Source organism: Bos grunniens, chromosome 20, assembly GCF_055505025.1.
Source record: "Bos grunniens cultivar Pamir isolate PY7600 chromosome 20, Bosgru_T2T1.0, whole genome shotgun sequence".
Lineage (NCBI taxonomy): Eukaryota > Metazoa > Chordata > Mammalia > Artiodactyla > Bovidae > Bos > Bos grunniens.
In genome coordinates, this window is record NC_141184.1 from 48,065,981 (window position 1) to 48,085,699 (window position 19,719).

General features: G+C 36.7%; 1 protein-coding gene across 2 annotated transcripts in view; it reads left to right on the forward strand.

Moving 5' to 3' along the window:
• Window positions 1–19,719, forward strand: part of MTREX (Mtr4 exosome RNA helicase) — a 101,515-nt gene that overhangs the window by 38,770 nt on the left and 43,026 nt on the right. For both annotated transcript variants that reach the window (XM_086361711.1, XM_086361712.1), the window contains exons 14-18: window positions 515–616; window positions 2,729–2,854; window positions 5,667–5,817; window positions 12,704–12,876; window positions 13,453–13,521. In XM_086361711.1, coding sequence (XP_086217837.1) covers window positions 515–616; window positions 2,729–2,854; window positions 5,667–5,817; window positions 12,704–12,876; window positions 13,453–13,521 — 621 coding nt within the window. The remainder of the gene's footprint in view (window positions 1–514; window positions 617–2,728; window positions 2,855–5,666; window positions 5,818–12,703; window positions 12,877–13,452; window positions 13,522–19,719) is intronic.

The window sequence follows — 19,719 nt, forward strand, 5'->3', positions numbered from 1 at the left end:
TAATATGCTTAGAAAAATATTGTACAGCCTAATAATGCCTTGTCCATTAGGCCGGTAATAGTCTCTCCAAGTTACCACCTCTGGAATTAAAGAAAGACTGTTTTCCCTGAATTAAAAATTTTGGGGGTGGGGGTGTAAGGTACATTAAATATAATATAAATTTGTAGTAATATATATAATTATATGTAAATTTAATAATTTGAGTATAAAATACTAAAATATACCTGGGGTAGCATGTCTTATTTTTGTATCATTTCATTAGCAACTAATGGAGAAGGAAACAGCAACCCACTCCAATATTCTTGCCTGGAGAATTTCATGGACAGAGGAGCCTGGCGGGCTACAGTCCATGGAGTTGCAAAGAGTTGGACACAACTGAGCAACTCACACACACACACACACACACACACAAGCAACTAATTTTAAAAATTAATGATTTATTTATACTTGAATATGAGACTAGTTTTTCAAGTTTAAAATATGTGTTTAATTGTATAATTATTCATTCATTTAGGCCTTATTTGCCACTGAGACTTTTGCTATGGGGATTAACATGCCAGCTAGAACTGTTTTATTTACAAATGCCCGAAAATTTGATGGGAAGGATTTCCGATGGGTAAGTAAAATAATTCATATATTGAAGTAACTTGAAGGTGTTCAAAATCACCTAAGATGATTTTGGCTCACATAGCCTTTGAGATTTTCAGTTCTAAATACTTAAGAATTTGTATGTGAGCTAATAATTCATTAAGATTAAGTTTTCAAATTCATTCTATCACTGTTTTTTAGTCAAAAATTACTTTTGGTGAAAGAGTTTGGTGATAAGTGTGCAAATGAGCCATGACTGTTGTAATGCATTTTAAATATATCTAGAATTTTTATTTCTTAAAGTTTGTTATTTAAAACACCTCTGCTATAGTAGATACAATTGTAGCTCACTGTTTGCACAAATGTCTTTTCTAAAGCAAAAGTTGGGATCATGAGTGAAATGGTGAATCTGAGTAAAAAATAAATCCTTAATTCAGAGGCAAGTAACCCCTTCTTACTAAACCTAAACTATGGGCTTAGAACTATGGTAAATGCTGAGGATGTTAAATTTAACACAAAACCAAACCAATTTCTACTGTGAAGTGACATAGTGCAGGTGAAAGTTATTTCATGGACCTTGAGAAGTACATACAGGAAGAATAAAACACAAGAAATCAGTCACTTGTATATAAGGGGTCAGGAAAGATTTCATAAAGAAGGCAATCCTAAAACTGAGCAACAAACAGCAGATGGGTATTTCCCAGGGAGTCAGTGGAGCATCACAAGAGTGAAAAGCAGGTGGAGGAAGAGAGATTTCTAGTTTTGAATATTTAATGCAAACCAAAAATTCATATAATGTGGCATTTGGAGCAAATTATTAGCTATTCCTTTAGTTCTTAATGATTTTTTTCTGCTTAAAGAAATATCTGGCAGTAGTTGCTAATCACCAGTACACTGAAAAATCTCTTGGTAGATTTCTAAAGGCAAAGCATTTTTCTTGATTTGTTTTGAAGTGTGTTGGATGCTAAACAGAAGAGAAATGTAAGTATACGGAGTCAGTACCATTTCTTTTTAGAAATTTTTACATAGCATTCAAAAGCTTTATGTAACTTGTGACTTTTTAAACTGAAAGAAGACTAATTCATGTAGAATACAATTTTTAATGGTAAAGTGGATAAAGTCTTCCATGTTTTATATTTTAAGTTACTATACATTTTTAAATTCTTCATAATTTATCGGTTTAAAAGTAGTTAGTTCTTTGAATAAAATTAATGCTACAAGAAAATAAGTCTTTTGTTACTTTACATACTCCTTGGCCTCCATTGGACCCCAGAGAAGGATATGGAGTCATGAGGGTAGTTGAATTTTAAAAAGGGACTTTTTCTTGATGATTCAGGAACATAATTATAAAATCTAAAGAGCATAGTTTTAGATTATGTAATGCCCTTTAGCCCTGTTGAGATTTATCAGACTGCCATTTTGAAGTGTTCTTTTCTAATCTTAAGGTTGGTCTCAAGTTGTTAGGTTTGTTTCTACTGCTATCAGTAATATGCCTTCTAGTAGTATAGTAGTTCATAACCCTTCCTGAGCCAAACATTTTTTGAAAGTCTGGAAATGCTGCACCCTTTGCACAGGAGAAGAGTATGTGCGCTTACAGATAAAACTGCCCGGTGTTCAGTTGGTTCAGTTTTACCCTGGAAGACTGTGTGTGGGAGACTTACTAACCTTTCTACTTTAGGTAGTTCTTAGTGATGAATGGCCTCTTTTGGATGCCAGGGATATACCCTGAGAAAATAGAAATTGTGCTTTATGTGTGTGTTAATTTTTATATTAATCCCATTTGGAAATTAAGAACATTTATGATCAAGTCAGAATTGATATTTAGTAGATTTGGGGTCATTGTTTGCTTTCTTAAACTTTGCTGTTTTCCAGAATATCTAGCTTAAAGATATTTTTTGCACCAGTTAATTAACCAGTATTTCCTTACAGCCATTTGATCATTACGGAGCTAAAATTTTGCAACATTATTAAGTATTGCTTTTTTGTCTTTTTACATAAATCTTTCCTAAAAGTTCATGTTTTTAATCTTGTTTCTTTTCTTCAAATGTATAGCTTGTGCTTGTGTATTTTATGATAAGACAAATCTTAAGAATATGTTTTTTAGCAGATTTTCTCCTAAACTTTGATTATTTTCATTCAGATTTCCTCTGGTGAATATATTCAGATGTCTGGTCGTGCTGGAAGGAGGGGAATGGATGATAGAGGAATTGTAATTCTTATGGTAGATGAAAAGATGAGCCCAACGATTGGAAAACAACTACTTAAGGTAACAAAAGTTCGTCTAGTCAAGGCTATGGTTTTTCCTGTGGTCATGTATGGATGTGAGAGTTGGACTGTGAAGAAGGCTGAGCGCCGAAGAATTGATGCTTTTGAACTGTGGTGTTGGAGAAGGCTCTTGAGAGTCCCTTGGACTGCAAGGAGATCCAACCAGTCCATTCTGAAGGAGATCAGCCCTGGGATTTCTTTGGAAGGAATGATGCTAAAGCTGAAACTCCAGTACTTTGGCCACCTCATGTGAAGAGCTGACTCACATTGGAAAAGACTGATGCTGGGAGGGATTGGGGGCAGGAGGAGAAGGGGACGACAGAGGATGAGATGGCTGGATGGCATCACTGACTCGATGGACATGAGTCTGAGTGAACTCTGGGAGTTGGTGATGGACAGGGAGGCCTGGCGTGCTGCGATTCATGGGGTCGCAAAGAGTCGGACACGACTGAGCGACTGAACTGAACTGATGCAGGATTTGTCTTTCCGTGATAGGCTTATTTCATTTAGCATAATGTTCTTAGAGTTCATCTGTGTTGTTGCATATTGCAGAATTTTCTTCCTTAAGTCTGAATAGTATTCTGTTAGGTGTATTTAATGACTGTATATATTTTACAGTCATCCTTGGTATTCTCAGGGGATTGGTTTTAAGGACCCCCCCCCATAGCAGAATACCAAAATCCAAGGATGTTCATGTCTCTTATAAATGTCATAGTATTTGCATATACCCTGTATACATCCTTTTCTTTAAATCATCTCTAGGTTTTAGTATGGAATACAGTGTTAATGTTATTTAAATAGCTGTAAATACAATGTAAATAGTTGTTGGTGCTGCATGGCACATTCAAGTATTACTTTTTGTAACTTTCTGCAATTTTTTTCCCAAGTATTTTCAATCCACAGTTGATTGACTCCTCAGATAGGGAACCTGAGGATACTGAGAGCAGGCTGTATAGCCATATTTTTTAGTATCCAAATTAGAATACTGTAATAGTGAAATAAGGGAGTATTAATGATTATGCCAATATATCATGTGTAAGTTGGGGTTATCCTGGGGTCACTGGATGCAGTGTTACAATGCTGCTGCTGCTAAGGCGCTTCAGTTGTGTCCGACTCTGGGACCCCATAGACAGCAGCCCACCAGGCTCCCCCGTCCCTGGGATTCTCCAGGCAAGAACACTGGAGTGGGTTGCCATTTCCTTCTCCAGTGCATGAAAGGGAAACGTGAAAGTGAAGTTGCTTAGTTGTGTCCGACTCTTAGCGACCCCATGGACTGCAGGCCTACCGGGCTCCTCTGTCCATGGGATTTTCCTGGCAAGAGTACTGGAGTGGTTTGCTATTGCCTTCTCTGGTTACAATGCTATGTTGAGTTTAATGTGATGGAGAATTCAGATAGGTGTATTCTGTAACAGCTGGAATATAAAAGAAGAGCTTGAGGTTGGAAATAATCTTATAATATTGAAGCATCAAATTTCTTAAAGGTAGTAAGAGTAGAAAAGAAAAAGAATAATAAAAAGTTGGGCTGTTTGCAAAATTACAAAGTAGATGGAAGTTGACTTTCATTCCTCTTTCTGAATAATGTGGTTTTCATATAATTCCACATTTCCTTTTGGCTCTATTTTCTAGGAAAGTGGATACAAATTAAGGTTTTTAGGGACTTACTAACCCCCTACGGTAAATGGCTCTTGATTTTTCAGGAATTAAGGAATATGATCATTTGAGACTGTTGAAAGTTCTACTCCTTGTCATAAAATCCTGTATGCATATATTTATAATTCTGAATGCAATAAGGCTGGCTTATGGATTGCAGTTTAAAAGTTCCCGAATACCTTAAGAGTATTTGCATATTTTGCTATGCCATTTAGGGATATGAATGTTTGTGACACTTCTAAGTATTCTAGCGTGTGTCTTCAAGAAGTTGGTCATTTCTCCTATACAACTACATAATCATTTTCGATCTTAGAAAGTATTTGCATTTAGAAAATAATATTCCTGAAGAAACATTGTAAGAAAGGTTTAGATCTTTAGAAAGTATTTTGGATATAAACCATATTGCAAATTAAGGTCACACTATTTTGTGATAAATGTTTTATTTTGCCTGGCCCTTCTTTGGTAATAGCTACAGTTAGGGAGAGAAAGAGGAATTGTCAAAGTGTGGATAATGACCTATAAATTTGGGGGAAATACTAGAAAGTTTTATGTCATTCTGGGAAACTGAGAGTTTCAAGATAGCTCATTTTTATCCGAAATAAATTTAGTATGCTCTGTCAACATAGGCTAGGCTATGCTACTATAACAAACCTAAATCTCAGTAACTTAAAGGTTTGTTTCTCTTAACCTGTTCATCGCAGGTTTACAAAGGAGACTCAGCTTATTATTGGTTATGGATTCAAGCTGATAGAGAAACCACTGTTTTGAATATTAGCAGTCACTGTGCCAGGAGGGAAAATACAGCTTTTCACACCATCAATTAAATATTTGGCCAGAAAGTGATATATCACTACACTCGATTTGCCCTCCACACTGAGGGCAAAATGTGTAATCCTGTCAAGTGCCTAGAAGGCAGACAGCTAAATGTATTTGGCCAGTAGTATATTAACTAATACTGTCTTATTTAGTTATTTTTACCCCCCTTCACTTTCCCAAAAAGCTACTCTTTAACAACTTTGTATGGGTCATTTAAAAGAAGGAACTGAGTATGTTTCTATAGTATTCTTTAATGTAGACTAAATTATTAAGCAGTTTGAAGTTAAAATGTTTGTGTGAATTTATTTGAAAAACCTATAGCATTAACATGTTTTTTTCTCTCTTAGGGCTCAGCTGATCCTCTAAATAGTGCTTTCCATTTGACCTACAACATGGTTTTGAACTTACTACGAGTAGAAGAAATTAATCCTGAGTACATGTTGGAAAAATCCTTCTACCAGTTTCAGCATTATAGAGCAATTCCAGGAGTAGTAGAGAGTAAGTATAAAATTACTGTAATAGCTTTATTTAGCTAGGGGAGACTAAATAGCAAGGTTGATGTGTTGTTGACTGCTTTGGCCCTTGCTATTTTTCTGGTAAGCCAAGAATTGGTCCTTACATAAAAGTACAGTAATGTTCCACCTGGAAAATTTTGAAATGAAAGTAAGAAAACCCTGTCAGAACATGATGCTGGTGCTAATTCAAATGTAGTATACTTTATTGTTACAGACATATCACGTGGTAACTCATTTGTGAATAATGATATCAAAAAATTAAGATAATGCTTTCTAAAGTCCAAAAGTAAGTGCTCTGTGGGTAATTATGTTCAAGCACAGTTCTGTGTTGAGTATTCTGTGTTGAGTGTTGATCCTTATTTTAGAAGATATGGCTGATCATCATTTAGAGCTGATTAAAATCTAAAATAGAGGAAAGATTTAAAATGCTGGTTTGGGTAAATCTTGTAAAAATAATGCATAGTCATAAAGAAAAAAACACAAATTATGCAAAAGATACAAAGGCAATTGAAGCTCAGTTGTGATCTCACAGTTAGCCACACAGCCAACTGTTAACACTTTGGGTTCTCCCTTTTTTTTTCAAACATATTTTTCATACTCTTTTTCAAAGTCAGATTTAACAATGCCTTGGTAATAACAGCAATGCTATTTATAATATCAATTGTTAAACATTTACCATATGCCTAGCATTTTGTTAAATGCTTTACATTCACTGACTCACTCATTCTGGCTTTTAAAAGTTAATTTCAAGTATCCTTTGAAAGTGTAGTTTTTAATGACTACATAATTTCACTTTGTAAATGTCCTGTGAGTTATTTAATAGGCAACAATACCTTTTCATCAAAAGTAGGTAGGACACTACCACTCAATTTTCATGTAGCTAAAAAGTAGACAAAAGTATAATAATGTGCCTTAAAAAAGTGAAGAAGACTCTGAACATTCAACTAAGTTAAATTCACATTTTTTTTTTTACCCTTGCCTAGATGAGAGATCATAACTCCTCTTAATTTCTTACATCTTAATTAAGAGCAGCTTCTTCATTACAAACTATAGCTCTGGAACAAGCTTTGACATCATTTTACAGCTATAAAAGAAATAAGGCATAAGAGAAGTTATCAGTATATTAGGTTACACATTTGATTGGTGACAGGTTTGAGATTAGAATCTTGGTCCTGTTCCTAACTAAGCCATGCTGTTTTTATTAAAGCATGGATTGTCCCTTTTTGATTATAAGAGTAGATGTTGTAACTTACCTCAGAGAAGGCAATGGCACCCCACTCCAGTACTCTTGCCTGGAAAATCCCATGGATGGAAGAGCCTGGTGGGCTGCCGTCTATGGGGTCGCACAGAGTCGGACACGACTGAAGCGACTTAGCAGCAGCAGTAGCAGTAACTTACCTGCCAAACATGGATGAAAAAACACTTGAGCTGACTTATTTTAAGAATTGTCTGTGTGTGTTGCTCGATCGTGTCCAACTCTTTGTGACCCTATGGACAATATAGCCCACGAGGCTCCTCTGTTCATGGGATTCTCCAGGCAAGAATACTGGAGTGGGTTGCCATTTCCTTTTCTAGCAGATCTTCCCAACCCAGGGATCGAACTTGGGTCTCCTGCATTGCAGGCAGATTCTTTACCATCTGAGCCACCAGGGAAGCCCTTTCTTAAATTTCCAGAAGCAAAGCCATTGGCTGAATCTTTAAAACACATCATATAAAATTAATCACAAATATATAATTTTAGATCACTTTACATTTTATTGGGTTGGCCAGAAAGTTTGTTCAGTTTTCCATGAGACATTGCAGGAAAACTCAAATGAATTTTTTAGCCAATGTTTTCTTGTTAAGTATTTAATACAGTTTGTCTTGATAATAAGCCACAGCCTTAGCAAGGAGAAAGGATGATTCTTGTATCAAAGAATTGTGATTTTAAAGGAGCTATAAATCTGCCTTCATGCAAAAAATAATATGTGATAATAGAATTAAAAAATCAACAGAATTTAAGTACAGCGTGGATTTGGGTTTAAATTAAGGAGGTATTGAAATTAGATTGATACTGAAGAAGGAAAGTCATTAATTTTACTTTAGTTTATAGAAATTTCACATGGCTGTTGTTGAATCAAGTATGTAGTTACAAGCCACCTTAAATATTTTCACTAAAAAGAATGAAACTTTAAAATACTCCTCCAAGGCAGTTGCCACTATCATTCATGATTAAGATAATTATGCATACACATACAGCCAGAAAGACTGAATAACCAAAAGAAATAGGGTGTACCTTGATGCACTTACTTTTGCTTTTTTCCCTTCTTTATAAAAATAGTATATTTGAACAGTTATTAAATTACTTAAAAAAAATTGAAATATAGTTGATTTATATAATATTGCGTTAGTTTTAGGTGTACAGCAAAGTGATTTGGTTATACACACATGTATTTGTATAAATCTATATTCTTTTTTAAAAAATTCTTTTCCATTATAGTTTATTACAGGTTACTGAATATAGTTCCCTGTGTTATATAGTAAAACTCTGTTGTTTATTTTTTATATGGTAGTGTGCCTCTGTTAATCCCTTGCTCCCAATTTTTCCCTCCCCAACCCTTGCTATTTGGTAAAGTTTGGTAAATTACTTTCTAAACTTTACCTTCTATTATTCTTTTGTAATTCCATAGGAAATATCCCAGATATAGTAGAGGACAGTGGCAGAATTCTCCAAGTATTTTCTCAATTAGGTTGGTGGAAACGTAATTGTGGTTTTGCTTTGTTGAACTTTGCTGTTTGGTATTGGAATACATTCTTAAATAAATGTGGTTATTTATATTCTTAAATATTCAGATTTAATTTTAACCTTTTTGTTTATTCATTAATAGATAATGTTATGGTTAAATAGCAAGAGCTGTGGAGTTAGACCTGGGTTTAAATCCAGACTGCCTCAGCCTTGATGTTGTGTTGTGCTTAGTCACTTAGTTGTGTCTGACTCTTGTGACCCATGGACTGTAGCCCACCAGGCTCCTCTGTTCATGGAGTCTCCAGGCAAGAATACTGGAGTGGGTTGCCATTTCCTTCTCCAGGGGATCTTCCTGACCCAGGAATCGAACCTAGGTCTCCTGCTTTGCAGGCAGACTCTTTACCAATTGAGCTACCAGCCTTAGTTTGCTTTTTTATGCAATTGGAATAATACCTAGTTCATTCAACTCATGAAAATTAAATAAGATCATTTATGTTAAATGCTCAGTAAATGCCTATTTTATTAGTGTTAGTAATGCCATAGATCAGTAAAGCCATTTAAACCTTTCATAAAATTTCCTCAGTACTGGGGGTAGCATTTCATTTCTCCATCTCTCACAGCTCTATCTATTGCACATTTTATATGATACAAATATATATTTTTGGAACCACCATCTCTCTCCCTCAAAAGGGGAAAATTGGTTGGAAATTGTCCTAAGAGTTATGGGCATATCTCACATGCTGTTTCCTAAGATACTGAGGCTTTCTTATGGGAGTACACTGCAGGGAAACCAGCTTATACCGAGATTCCTCTACTTTTTGATTGGCTAGAAAGAGATAGTGTCCTTAATTCGGGAAAAAGCAGGCTGCACCTGAATTAACTTCCTAGAGTGATATGTAGCCGTAGTTAGAGTCCTATGTACAAAACACATGTGATTTCTTAAAATGTCTCTCCAACTTTTGATTCCTTAGTTAAGTAGTCTGAGAACAGAAATGCTTTGGAGTGGAGGATGGGGGCCTCAGGCAGTCTTTGTGTGTGTCATCTTTCCATAAACAACCCCTGTTAGTGCTTATTTAGAATTCTACTGGTACCTGCAATGTTACTTTGTAACTTTTGGTAGGGCAGCAAGATTAGCATCTCAGTGTATAGTTTTCCTTCTCATAGAACCTCTTATTGACTTCAGCCCACCAATTTTTTTAAATCATATCTTTTTCTGATTATGTTTACTGCTGTAACATGTGTTAAGAATAGCCTTCTATTCTCAAGTGAAAGGAACATGATTCTTGTAAGAAGTAGGGCAGTTCATTAAAAATAACCAGGATGATGCAGTATGCCTCAGAGGGTGTCAAAGACCAGAAGTTAGAGGTCGAAAGAAAAAAGAAAAGAAAAAAGTAAAAAAAAATCCAAAGAGCATGTCTCAATACTTATGTAGACTTTTGCAGCATCTTGACTCTGGTATCACTAAAAATAAGCAATTAATAAAAATAAATAGGCTTAGAGGAGGAGGAAGTAGTCGTCAAACTCTGGGTCTCCTTACACATCTAGTCTCCAGCCCACTTTATAAATGTCTAAATGTGTTTTTCTTAAATTGTGGTGCTCGAAGGTAAATCGTATATTCTGCGTGGGGTCTGGCCAGGGACAATAGAAATGTTGTTACTGCTCTTTTTGATTTTTCTAAGAAAGAAGTCCAGTGCAAGAAGAACGATAGAGAAGAGTGTTGACCTAGGGATTAATTTTTGGCTATGCTGCGTCTTTGTTGCTACTCAGACTTGTTCTTTAGTTGTGGCAAGCAGGGGCTCCTCTTTGGTTGTGGTGCATGGGCTCTCATTGCTGTGGCTTCTCTTGTTGCGGAGATGGGCTCTAGGTGCATGGCTTCAGTAGTTGTGGCATGTGAGCTCAGTAGCTGTGGCTCGCAGGCTTTAGGGCACGGGCTCACTAGTTGTAGCGTGTGTCATTAGTTGCTCTGCTGTATGTGGGATCTTCCTGGACCAGGGATCGAACCCGTGTCTTGTGCATTGGTAGGCGGATTCTTCACCACTTAACCACCAGGGAAGCCCCTATGTCAGTTGACTTTTAACAAGTGCTGCTAGGACAGTAGGATAGCCACATGCAGTAAAGTGAATTTGGACCCCTACTCCACACCATAACTGAAAATGGATGGAAGTCTTGAATAGCTGAAACCTTAAAACTCTTTGAAGAAAATATACATATAAATCCTTATAAACTTCTGTTTCCCAGTGGATTCTTACACAAGACACCAGAAGTACAAACAACAAAAGAAAAATTGAATAAATAGGATTTTGTCTAAATTTTGAAACATTTGCACTTCAGCATACACCAGCAGTAATAGAAAGAAAACCCAAGAAGTAGAAGAAAATACTTGCAAATCATGCATCTGATAAGAGTCTGGTATGTAGAATATATAAAGAGCACTTAGAACTCAGCAACAAAAAGCAAATAATCTAATTTTCAAATGGACAAAAGATTTGAATAGACATTACTCCAACAAAAACACATAAGTACATGTAAAGATGCTCAACATTATTAGTCATTAAGGAAATGCATATAATAACCACATTGAGATACCACTTCACACTCACTAGGATGGGTTTTTTGTTGTTGTTGTTTTTTTTTTAAGTAATTGACAAAATGGTGTGATCACTGTAGAAAATAGTTTAGCACTGGTTCGATCCCTGGGTTGAGAAGATCCCCTGGAGGAGGGCATGGCAACCCACTCCAGTATTCTTGCCTAGAGAATTCCCATGGACAGAGGAACCTGGTGGGGTCACAAGGAATCAGACACGACTGAACAACTAAGCACAGCAGAGCAAGTTAAGTATAGAATTACCATAAGACCCAGTGGTGCCATCTGCTCACGGGTATACATAAGCAAAAGAGTTGGAAATATGTTCAAACAAAAATTGGTGTGTGGAAGTTCATAGCAACATTACAGCCAAAAGGTAGAAATAGTCCAAATGCCCATCAACTGTGAAACAAAATGGTATACCCATACAGAGTGATGCTATTTCACCATTAAAGAGTGAAGTACTGATACATGCTACAACATGGATGATCTTTGAGAAAAGAAAGTGAAAGTGAAGTCGCTCAGTCGTGTCCGACTCTTTGCAACCCCCATGGACTGTAGCCTACAGGCTTCTCCATCCATGGGATTTTCCAGGCAAGAGTACTCGAGTAGATTGCTGTTTCCTTCTCCAGGGCATCTTCCCAACCCAGGGATTGAACCCAGCTCTCCCGCATTGTAGGCAGATGCATAACTGTCTAAGCCACCGGGGAAGTCAGATCTTTGAGAACATTATGCTAAGTTACGGAAGCCAAAGACAGAATCCACACGATGTATGATTCCTTATGTATAGAATATCTGGCCTAGGTAAATTCATGCAAACAGAAAGGTTGCTGGGGTCTAGGGGAAGGAGAGAATGAGTGTTTGCTAAAAGGGTATGGAATTTTCTTTTGGGGTAGTGAAAATATTCTAAAACTACTTGACAGTGATGGTTTCATATATTGTGAGTGACATACATGTCATTAATGGTAAATTTTATGTTATGTGTGTTTTATGCCAATAAAAATACTGTTTGTTCACAGTGGAAATGAGCAAGGAAGGTGGGGCTGCACTAGGTGAAAGATGGCAGCATAGATGTTTAGATTAACTAAAAGAACAATTGCTGAAAGGCTAGTGTTTTAGCCACTGACTGAGTAGAGAGATAACAAGTTAAATTTGTTGTCTTCTGTTTTAGAGACGTAGTACCAGGTGATGGTGGAAGCCTAATGAAATTAGCAAAATGGATTTTTTGCAGAGTCAAAGCGCCATATTAAAAGATCCAAAATAGTGCTATTCAATATAACTTTCTGTGGAAATATTCTGTGCTATTCAAGTAGAGAAGTCAACACCCACATATAACTGTTGAGCATTCTAAATGGTACCAGTGCGACTGAAGGACTATTAAAGAGAAGGGAGAAACTAGGCAGCATGCTTTATGGGTGTTTCTGTATCTTTTCCTTAAAGCTTTTAATCTGTGCAATATGTAGTAGTACAGTCCCTACAATTATAGTAGTCAAAGATGTATCCTTGGTATAATCTACATAAGATGTATTTTTTGATACTGTATATATGTTTTATTTATAGAGGTAAAGAACTCAGAAGAACAGTATAATAAAATAGTAATACCAAATGAAGAAAGTGTGGTCATCTACTACAAGATTAGACAGCAGCTTGCCAAATTGGGTAAAGAAATTGAAGAATACATTCACAAACCAAAATATTGCTTACCCTTTCTACAGCCAGGTCGTTTGGTAAAGGTATGTCATTTTTATTATAGAATTTTCAATATTTAGTATTTTTTAGATAAAGTAAAGTAGGTAGATGCTTCCTGCTACAGTAGTTGATCTGTATTAATTTTATTGTTTAACCTGTTTCACATGATACTGATTAAGGAAGGAGAGGTCATTTGAAGGCCTTTTAATCTCTACTGGTTTTCATTTGGGGGAGTATAAACTGAAGTAGACAGTTTGGGAATTAATATGAAATATTTCTAGTTAAGAAATGCTGTTCAAGAATAAGGCAGTTTTAAGACCTGGATGAATTCATTAGTTATCAAAGATTTCACATATATTCCAAACAAATATAAGATACCACTTTTTCGGTTTTTTGCCAACTGAAAGATTCCTGTTGCTTCCTAGAAAGCCTGTGAAATTTGGCAGTGATTTCTTTCTGTAATGTCAGTGTCTTTTTTTTTTTTTTAATTTAACAGGGGTCTTTAAAAAAAATTCTATCAGGAAAACTGAGAATGTTTTATTAGCTATAATGTGGGCATGACATCTAAATTGCCTTTTAACATAAACACTCCTTTTGTACTTGCTTTACTTTCTTTTCAGGTGAAGAATGAAGGAGATGATTTTGGTTGGGGTGTAGTGGTGAATTTCTCAAAGAAATCAAATGTTAAGGTAAACTGTTGTCCTGAAAGTAGAATTGTATATAAATTTTTAGTGAAATGTTTTTTCAGGGTCAGAAAATCAATCAGATTAAAAATAGCATTACCTTAAGAGAAGCTATAATAAAGTCTTTATAAAGTCTATATAAGGAATTAATTTTTCAATTAATCATAGATTTTATCCTTAAAGTGATATGGTTATCTTCCTAACACTATCACAAATTTTAATTTCATGACTGTTTTACATTTTTTCTCTGAGTTCACCAGTCCTTTTTTATACATTTCCTATAAATTGAATATTAGAAAAAATTAGCATCTGACACTGAAAATTAGAATTTCGATTTGGGTATATATCAGAGACTAAAAAGCAAGACCTTAGGAAAGCTGGTCAATTTTAATTATTCTCTTTAATACATATGAAGGCAATAATAAAGTTGATTTTGGTCATTATTTATTTAAATACTTTGAAAATGTCACTTATACATAAAATCAAGGATAATTTTAATAATGTTAGAAGAATAATCACCTCAATTAAATCAGCCTTCCTGTCTATTATATTTTCTTTACTAGTTATAGGCACCGACTAAACAGGTGCCAGTAAGTGACCTCAGGCAAGACAGTTTGTATCTCCATGCCTATTTTTCCTTATTTTTAGAATGAAAGGTTTGCATAAGGTGACATTTACAGTGTTTTAAGGTTGAGCATTTCAAGAGTTTGTTATCATTAACTTATTAATCCCACCTTTGTGTAAAGGTAATTGAGAATTAAGTTTTGGAATTGAAAGTTAGTTCTGAAATATGTAAAGGGAATTTGAGATACTGATGCCATTTATTGTGGAGAAATAAAATTCCTAGTTTTGTGGTAGGTGTTCTGATTAATGGTCTATAGTTAATCCTACTGAATAGCTTCTTAAGGATATTTAGTTTACTAGTACCATCTTCATAGATTACTTTCATTAGCAATTATTAATTTACAAAAATTTTTTTCAAAGTATTGTCACACTCATCGTCTCATTTTATTCTAATTTATGAAGCATTCATTGACTATAGACACAGAATCCCTATACTTACTTATTTGGTGAACATAGCAAATAGTGAAAATAACATGGCAATATATGAAATACTTCAATAAAGACATAAACAGAGTGCATTTAGAGCAGGAGGAGGAAGATATTTTGGGTGAGCTGTTTGAGATGGCACCTGAGGAGGAAGAGAATTTTTGAAGTTTTAAACAGAACCTTAAACACCGAGTAGAATATCATTTCATGGATATTCACTGGTGGAAGTAGTATGCAGCAGGGGCAGAAAACTTCAGATTAAGGGAAGGAGAAAAGTCAAAGTATTGAGATTAATCACCAAAAGTACTTAAAATACAGATTTTAAGTATGTTGGGTCTGGATTTAAACATTTGAAGGCAGTAGCAGGGCATTGAAGGTTAATTGGTTGATTGATTTGCTTGGCTTTTTTTTTTCTTTCAGTTTTATTGAGATAGTTTATATATAGCATTATATAAATTTAAGGTGTACAACATAATGATTTGACTTACATACATCATGAAATGATTATCACAATACATTAAGTGAACACCCATCATCGCATGTCGAAACATTAAAAAAATTTTTAAACTTTTCCATGTGATGAGAATTCTTAGGATTTACTCTCAACTTTCATTTATAACCTATAGCACTGTTTATTATATATATCATGTTGTACATTATGTCCCTAATATTTATCTTACAACTCTAAGTTTGTATTTTTTTATTACTGTCATCTCATTCCTCCTTCTCTCAACCTTGCCTCTGATAACCCAAAATCTGATTTCTTTCTCTGTGAGTTTGTTTTTGAAGCATAATTAACCCACAACACTATTAGTTCCTGTTACACAACATGATATATTTCTATACATTTCAAAGTGTTCACCTTGATACTTTTAGTTGTCACCATGAAAAGATATAGGCTGTATTGCCCACACTGTACAGTTCATGCCTATGAGTTATTTATTTTATAACTGAAAATTTGTATCTCTTAATCTCCCTCACCTACTTCTTTCCTCCCCCTCCTCCCCTGTCCTCTGACAACCATCTTCTCTCTGTATCAGTGACTTTGTTACCATTTGGTTATGTTTGTTGATTAGTTTTCTTTTTCATATTCCACAGTTAAGTGAAATCATCCCATATTTGTCATTCCCTACCTGGCGTATCTATCTCATTTAGCATAACTCCTTCCAGGTCCATCCATGTTGCTGCAAATGGGAAGACTCATTCTTTTTTGTGTTTATGTGTGTGAGAGACATCTTTATCCTTTCCTCTATCAGTGGACTCTTGGCTTGCTTCTACATTTTGACTGTTGTAAGATATACAGTAATGCTGCAAAGAATGTAGCGGTGCATGCACATTTCCTTTTGGATAATGGTGTTTTTGTTTTCTTCAAATAAATACTCAGGAACAAAATTGCTGGGTCATTTGGTAGTTATATGTTTACCTTTTTGAGGAACTGTCATACTGTTTTCCATAGTGGCTGCACCAATTTACATTCCCACCAACAGTGCACAAGGGTTCCCTTTTTTCCACAAGTTCTTATTTCTTGCCAGTTTGATAATAGCTATTCTGTCAGATGTGAGATGATACCTCATTGTGGTTTTGATTTGCATTACCCTGATAATTAGTGATGTTGAGCATCTTTTCATGTACCCAATGGCCATGTGTATGTCGTCTTTGGAAAAATGTCTACTCAACTCCTCTACCATTTTTTAGTTATGTTTTTTGTTTGTTTGTTTTGATATCAAGTTGTACGTTCTTTAGTCACTAAGTTGTGTCTGACTCTGAGACCCCGTGGACTCGAGTGTAGTTCATCTCACTTGCATGTAGTTTGCTGGGCTCCTCTGTCCATAGCATTTCCCAAGCAAGAATACTGGAGTTGGTTGCCATTTCTTTCTCCAGGGGATCTTCCTGACCTAGGGATAGAATCTGCATCTCCTGCTTGGCAGGAGGATTCTTCATCATTTGCAGATATCTTTCACCATTCAGTAGGTGATCTTTAAGTTTTGTTGATAGTTTCCTTCACTGAGCAAAACCCTTTCAGTTTGATGTAGCCCCATTTTAAAAAATTTTTGCTTTTATTTCCCTTGCCTGAAGAGACAGGTCTGAAAAAATGTTAGTATGACCAGTGTTAAAGACTTCATTGCCTGTGTTTTATTCTGGCAGTTTTATGGTTTCATACCTTACATTTAAGTCTTTAACACATTTTGAGTTTATTTTTGTGCATAGTGCAAGAAAGTAGTCTGGTTTGATTCTTCTACATATAGCTGTCCAGTTTTCCCAACACCATTTGTTGAGGAGACTGTCTTTCCCCTCATTGTATATTCTTGCCTCTTTTGTTGTAGATTAATTAATTGCCAGTATAAGTGTGGGTCCATTTCTGAACTCTCTTCTGTTCCATTGATCTGTGCCCTCCATGCTGTTTTGATGACTGTAGCTTTGTAATATAGTTTTGAATCAGAGTGTGTAAGATTGTTTTAGTTATTTGGGGTCTTCTGTGTATCCATATGGCTCACATCGTAAAGAATCTGCCTGCAATGCAGGAAACCTGGGTTCTCTCCCTGAGTTGGGAAGATCCAAGGGCATGGCAACGCACTCCAGTATTCTTGCCTGGAGAATCTCATGGTCAGAAGAACCTGGCAGGCTACAGTCATGTCAGTTGTGTCTGACTCTTTGCAACCCCATGGACTATACAGTCCACGGAATTCTCCAGGCCAGAATACTGGAGTGGGTAGCTTTCCCTTCTCCAGGGGATCTTCCCAACCCAGGGGTCAAACCCAGGTCTCCCGCATTGCAGGCAGATACTTTACCAGCTGAGCCACAAGGGAAGCCCTCACTTTACCAGGTAGGAAATAGCTAAAAGTGAAGTGAAAGTGTTATTTGCTCAGTCGGGTCTGACTCTGCCTGCCAGTCTTCTCTGTCCATGGAATCCTTTAGGCAAGACTACTGGAGTGGATTGCCATTCCCTTCTCCAGTGACTTCCCTGGTGGCTCAGTTGGTAAAGAATCTGCCTGCAATGTGGGAGACCTGGGTTTGATCCTTGGGTCAGGAACATCCACTTGAGAAGGAAATGGCAACCCACTTCAGTATTCTTGCCTGGAAAATCCCATGGATGGAGGAGCCTGGCAGGCTACAGTCCATGGGGTCGCGAAGAGTCGGACACGACTGAGTGGCTTCACTTTCACTTTAATGAAGATAATGGTGACCTCCTTCAAAAGATCCCATGCATGTACTGCTACACTCAGCACCCCCAACCCTGCAGCAGGCCACCACCTACCCACGCCTCTGCTGGAGACTCCCGGACACCCACAGGGAAGTCCAGGACAGTGTCTTGTGGGGTCATTGCTCCTTTCTCCTGGGTCCTTTCCTGTTGTTCAAGCTGGATTTAGAAAAGGCAGAGGAACCAGAGATCAAATTGCGAGCATCCACTGGATCAAAAAAGCACGAGAGTTCCAGAAAAACATCTATTTCTGCTCTATTGACTACGCCAAAGCCTTTGACTGTGTGGATCACAGTAAACTGAAAAATTCTGAAAGAGATAAGAATACCAGACCACCTGACCTGCCTCTTGAGAAATCTGTATGCAGGTCAGGAAGCAACAGTTAGAACTGGACATGGAACAACAGACTGGTTCCAAATAGGAAAAGGAGTACGTCAAGGCTGTATATTGTCATCCTGCTTATTTAACTTATATGCAGAGTACATCGTGAGAAACGCTGGGCTGGATGAAGCACAAGCTAGAATCAAGATTGCTGGGAGAAATACCAATAACCTCAGATATGCAGATGACACCACCCTTATGGCAGAAAGTGAAGAAGAACTAAAGAGCCTCTTGATGAAAGTGAAAGAGAATGAAAAAGTGGACTTAAAGCTCAACTTTCAGAAAACAAAGTTCATGGCATCCGATTCATCACTTCATGGCAAATAGATGGAGAAACAGTGGCAGACTTTATTTTCTTGGGCTCCAAAATTACTGCCAATGGTGACTGGAGCCATGAAATTAAAACACTTACTCCTTGGAAGAAAAGTTATGACCAACCTAGACAGCATATTAAAAAGCAGAGACGTTACTTTGCCAACAAAGGTTTGTCTAGTCAAGGCTGTGGTTTTTCCAGTTGTCATGTAGGGATGTGAGAGTTAGACTATAAAGAAAGCTGAGTGCTGAAGAATTGATGTTTTTGAACTGTAGTGTTAGAGAAGACTCTTGAGAGTCTCCTGGACAACAAGGAGATCCAACCAGTCCATTCTAAACGAGATTAGTCCTTGATGTTCATTGGAAGGACTGGTGTTGAAGCTGAAACTCTAATACTTTGGCCATCTGATGCGAAGAGTTCACTCATTTGAGAAGACCCTGATGCTGGGAAAGACTAAGGAGGGAGAAGGGGATGACACAGGATGAGATGGTTGGATGGCATCACCGACTCAATGGACATGAGTTTGAGTAAACTCCGGGAGTTGGTGATGGACAGGGAGGCCTCGTATGCTGCAGTCCATGTGGTTGCAAAAAGTTGGACACAACTGAGCAACTGAACTGAACTGAGTCAGTTCAAGGAAAACAGCAAGCCCGTCTTCCACAACATTAACCAGTCCAGTCTTAGTGTCTTTTAACTGAGCAAAGTCTTCTTAGTGTCTTTCAATTGAGGGTAACCCACTCAGTGTCTAAAGTGAGTAAAAATCTTCCCAGTATCGTTCAGCTGAGTTTCAAACATAACCTACTCCTCCAAAGAGGAATTTATTACCAAATATCTTGACTCCAAGAAGGGAGACAGACCCAGTTGACCTCTGCTAGTACCAAGACTCTGGTTCTTCATGAAATTCAGACAGGAGAGAAGTCCTTTACTCCAAGTCTGTTTGTTGGTCACCAAAACTGCCATCAGGAAAAAACATGCATACCCTGAAAGTTGAGAATTATGTTTAATATGGCAGACTTACAGAGGACTTAAGGCAAAGAAACGACCTCAGATAGCTTTGAGGGATTGTTTTGAAGAGGGAAGGGTGGAGTCAGATACATAGAAAGTTTTTGTAAATGAAAACTAATTAGTCAGAGCTACTGCTGTTAATTAAAGAAAACCAGACACCTTCAGTTAATGAATTTAACACTTCTCTGTGTTTGGGAAGATGCAAGAGTCTGGGCTTATTCATATTGTTCCTTTGATATGCACCTTAACTGTCCTG